The following is a 3,305-nucleotide window of genomic DNA, read 5'->3' as shown; positions in this document are numbered from 1 at the left end:
AGGTAGAGCAGATGTGCAGAGAGATGTTAAAAAAAGGAAAGTGTGTAGGGTTCAAAACTCTGTGAACAAAGCAGCATCTTTATTATATCAAATCCTCCACAAGGAACTCCACCATATTCCAAATTGAAGACAACATTTCACACAAAAATGGGTATACACCACAACAAAATGGCTCTGAAATTAATAAAATAAGTTTTTTGTAAATTGGTAGACTTGTTCATTATATTCTTCTCTGTGATGTATAACAGTATTGTATCCATTTTTATTGATTCCTATCAAACATATAAAAACAAATATTAAAAAACAATGATGTAGAATGTTTACAAATATGTAAATAATATATTAATTCCTCATAAAAATCTTGTAAAGAAGATGGTGGAAAAGAATCTTCTGGGCCAAAGTGAGTGACTCACAATATAGCATTCTGGTCCTGATTCAGAGCCGGACGCTCTGACCAGAGCGCTCGCTCTGAATCAGGGCCCTCCAACCTGTTCTTGGAGCGGCCTCTTGGATGCTCGCATAGCTGTGGGTTACTACCCACAGCTTATGCGAGCGTCCATGATGATGGTCACAGTGGTCAAGACCATCGCGACCATTGGGCTTGTGACAAGACCCTTGCGGTATGGTCTCACTGCCACAAACCCTGGAGTGATTTTGGCTCTATCAGAGCCAAAATCACACCCACTGACATCACTAGTGATGTCAGTAAGGCCAGACCCAGACGGTAGGCATTCCCATTGGAGCGCCTCCATCTGGAAGCCACGCCTACCAAAGGGGGCGTGCTGTCACTCACCATTGACAGTACGCCCCCTTTGGTGCGAGACCCTGAGCAACGGATTCCCCGTCGCTCGCCGGGTCTCGCGCATGCGCATGACGAAGCTCCCTCTGTCGTGCACATGTGCACTTAGGCACCATCGACCCGCTTGTGATCGTACAGCGCTCGCGAGCGGGTCAGAATCAGGCCCTCTGTGTGATATCCATAAAAGTTTCTTTGTATCTTTTACCCGTTCCCTCCAAGGTGCTCTCATACAAATCTAAATAAATTGTGTACAACGCACTGCAAGTTATGAAGATTGAGTGCCCATAAAAGGTATATTTACTATTGAAGCATACCAAACTCACAATCAAATTGTGTATTGAAGAACACATAAAGGTTTTATTTCATATGTTTCAAGTCTCAATAATGGAGAAAATTCTTCCGCCCCAAAGATTCAACATGTACTGTAAACTGGGGTAACATGGGAATACAAAATTTGGAGCTTCTCTGTGTGCACACCAGCGCTGAGCCATGACCACCTATCTGATATGGGTGCTTCATTAAACCATTTTATTATTGCTTATTTGGGCTTTTCTTTTCTTTTATTCTATCTCATGGTGAAATTTATATTTGCTCTATGATAGAGCTAGACTGCATACTATTGTGATTAGAGGTTCATACAGTACAATATATTGGACTTCAGTTATGTATACATTTTTTTGTGTGTTCCATTCCATGTGAGCCAATTTGTTCTAATAAACCTATTAAGTTTTATTAGTCATACATCTTTGTTTTACAATGTCTTGTGCATAACTGTATTACAGTATGTGTTTAATTCTCTTTACATATTGAAAATGTCTAAAGCATGCATATGAAAACTACTCTGCAAAGAGTGGTATTGTTTTATATCTTTTTCACTCATCCATTTTCCTTCAGAAGCACCCAGGGTCCACTATAATCTCCTACCTTCCTATATTCTATTAGGAGAATTATAGTTAACCTGAGTACCTGAGCCCCAGGATGCCTCTCTGGTTGTGCTAAGGTTATTGCATATTACTTTTTTATCCATATATTTAATTTTGATCTAATCAACACCTTTTCATACTAGTGTTGCAATATACAAACACAATTAGAAAGAGTACAATGTCTAGTATTATAATTTTCCATTGTAAGCAAATACTAAATTGGGAATGTCTCTTTATCATATACTTAAATTTCACTGAACAATGTTAGCCATAATAAAATGACAGAAAAGCTGGACACAGAAATATGAAAGACTTTAGCAATATAATGGTCAGTAGAAGCAGATTCAAACACATACACAATATACAGAGTAACAAAACAATTACCTAAATTAATTTATCATACAAATTGTGTGGTTTAAACATTTAACAAATTATCCATTACTGTTCAATATTTTGTTTTAGCCCCAATACTCTCATCAGAGCCTTAATTACATCCTTATTCCGTAGACTATAGATCAGAGGGTTTATCATGGGAGTAACAACTGCGTATAGTGTTGTAAAGACTGGTTCTAGGACATTGGAGTATTGTGATGGTGGCATCATGTACACAGATAAAGCTGTTGTATAGTACATAATGATGATAATGAGATGGGATGAGCAGGTGGAGAAGGCTTTTTTTCTGCCATCCTCAGACTTTATCCGCAAGATGACCCTGATAATTTTTATATAGGATGTCAAACAGAACATGGCTGGGAAAAATCCATATACCAATAATTCTAGATATATGACAATATAATAGTATTCACTGCCAGCACATGAAATGTTAAACACAGCTTTAGCATCACAGAAGAACTGGTGTATGGTATGTGACTGGCAGAATGACATGTGTGAGGCTGGAAAACTAAAAACAAAGGAATTTAAGCTACCTAATATCCAAATGACAGATGCCAATAAGAGACAGTTTTCTCTTTTCAGGATACTGTGATAGTGTAAAGGATCACATATAGCAACATATCGGTCATATGCCATAATGAATATTAGAGCATTTTCTGCAGATCCAGCCAAAAAATAAAAGTACATCTGAGTGAAGCATTGTATGAAGGATATTGTATTATTTCCTGATAATAACATGAAAATAAGTTTTGGTACAGTAGTGGTTGTATAACATATATCTACTAGGGCCAGGTTACAGATAAATAGATACATCGGGGTGTGTAACTGGTCATCAATATATATCACTGTAATTATAACAGAATTGATGAGTACACCAAACATATATAAAATTAAAAACACACCAGTGGCTAATGATATATATTTTGATTCTGTGGAAAATGGCACCAAATAGAATCCTGTAATGTAAGTCTGGTTCTCCATGATCTATTTAGATTTCTCAGTAAATACATTTTTTCTTTGCTCTTTTACTGGTCACTGAATCAATGTCACATCTGAGCCTATGCTGCTTTAGGCATAGTGGGTTAATATGTCATAAATTGTTGATTCTGCATCTTACACAACATTCTTCTTATTTCCAGCACCTCCTGTTCCATTGTTTTACCATTTGTGTGGTAAAGACATTAGAAGCA

The 3,305-nt window shown here is 37.1% G+C and overlaps 1 protein-coding gene across 1 annotated transcript; it reads right to left on the bottom strand.

Moving 5' to 3' along the window:
* Positions 1-2,160: 2,160 nt before the first annotated feature.
* LOC148534978 (olfactory receptor 1496-like) lies at positions 2,161-3,096 on the bottom strand. The gene has a single exon (XM_088464849.1). It carries the CDS (start codon positions 3,094-3,096, stop codon positions 2,161-2,163), a length of 936 nt encoding a protein of 311 aa, XP_088320975.1.
* Between the last annotated feature and the right edge of the window lie 209 nt (positions 3,097-3,305).

This window comes from Taudactylus pleione, unplaced genomic scaffold, assembly GCF_031769625.1.
Source record: "Taudactylus pleione unplaced genomic scaffold, aTauple2 ptg000061l, whole genome shotgun sequence".
Classification (NCBI taxonomy): Eukaryota; Metazoa; Chordata; class Amphibia; order Anura; family Myobatrachidae; genus Taudactylus; species Taudactylus pleione.
The sequence above is the reverse complement of the archived record's forward strand: the minus strand, read 5'-3'. Positions and strand labels throughout refer to the sequence as shown.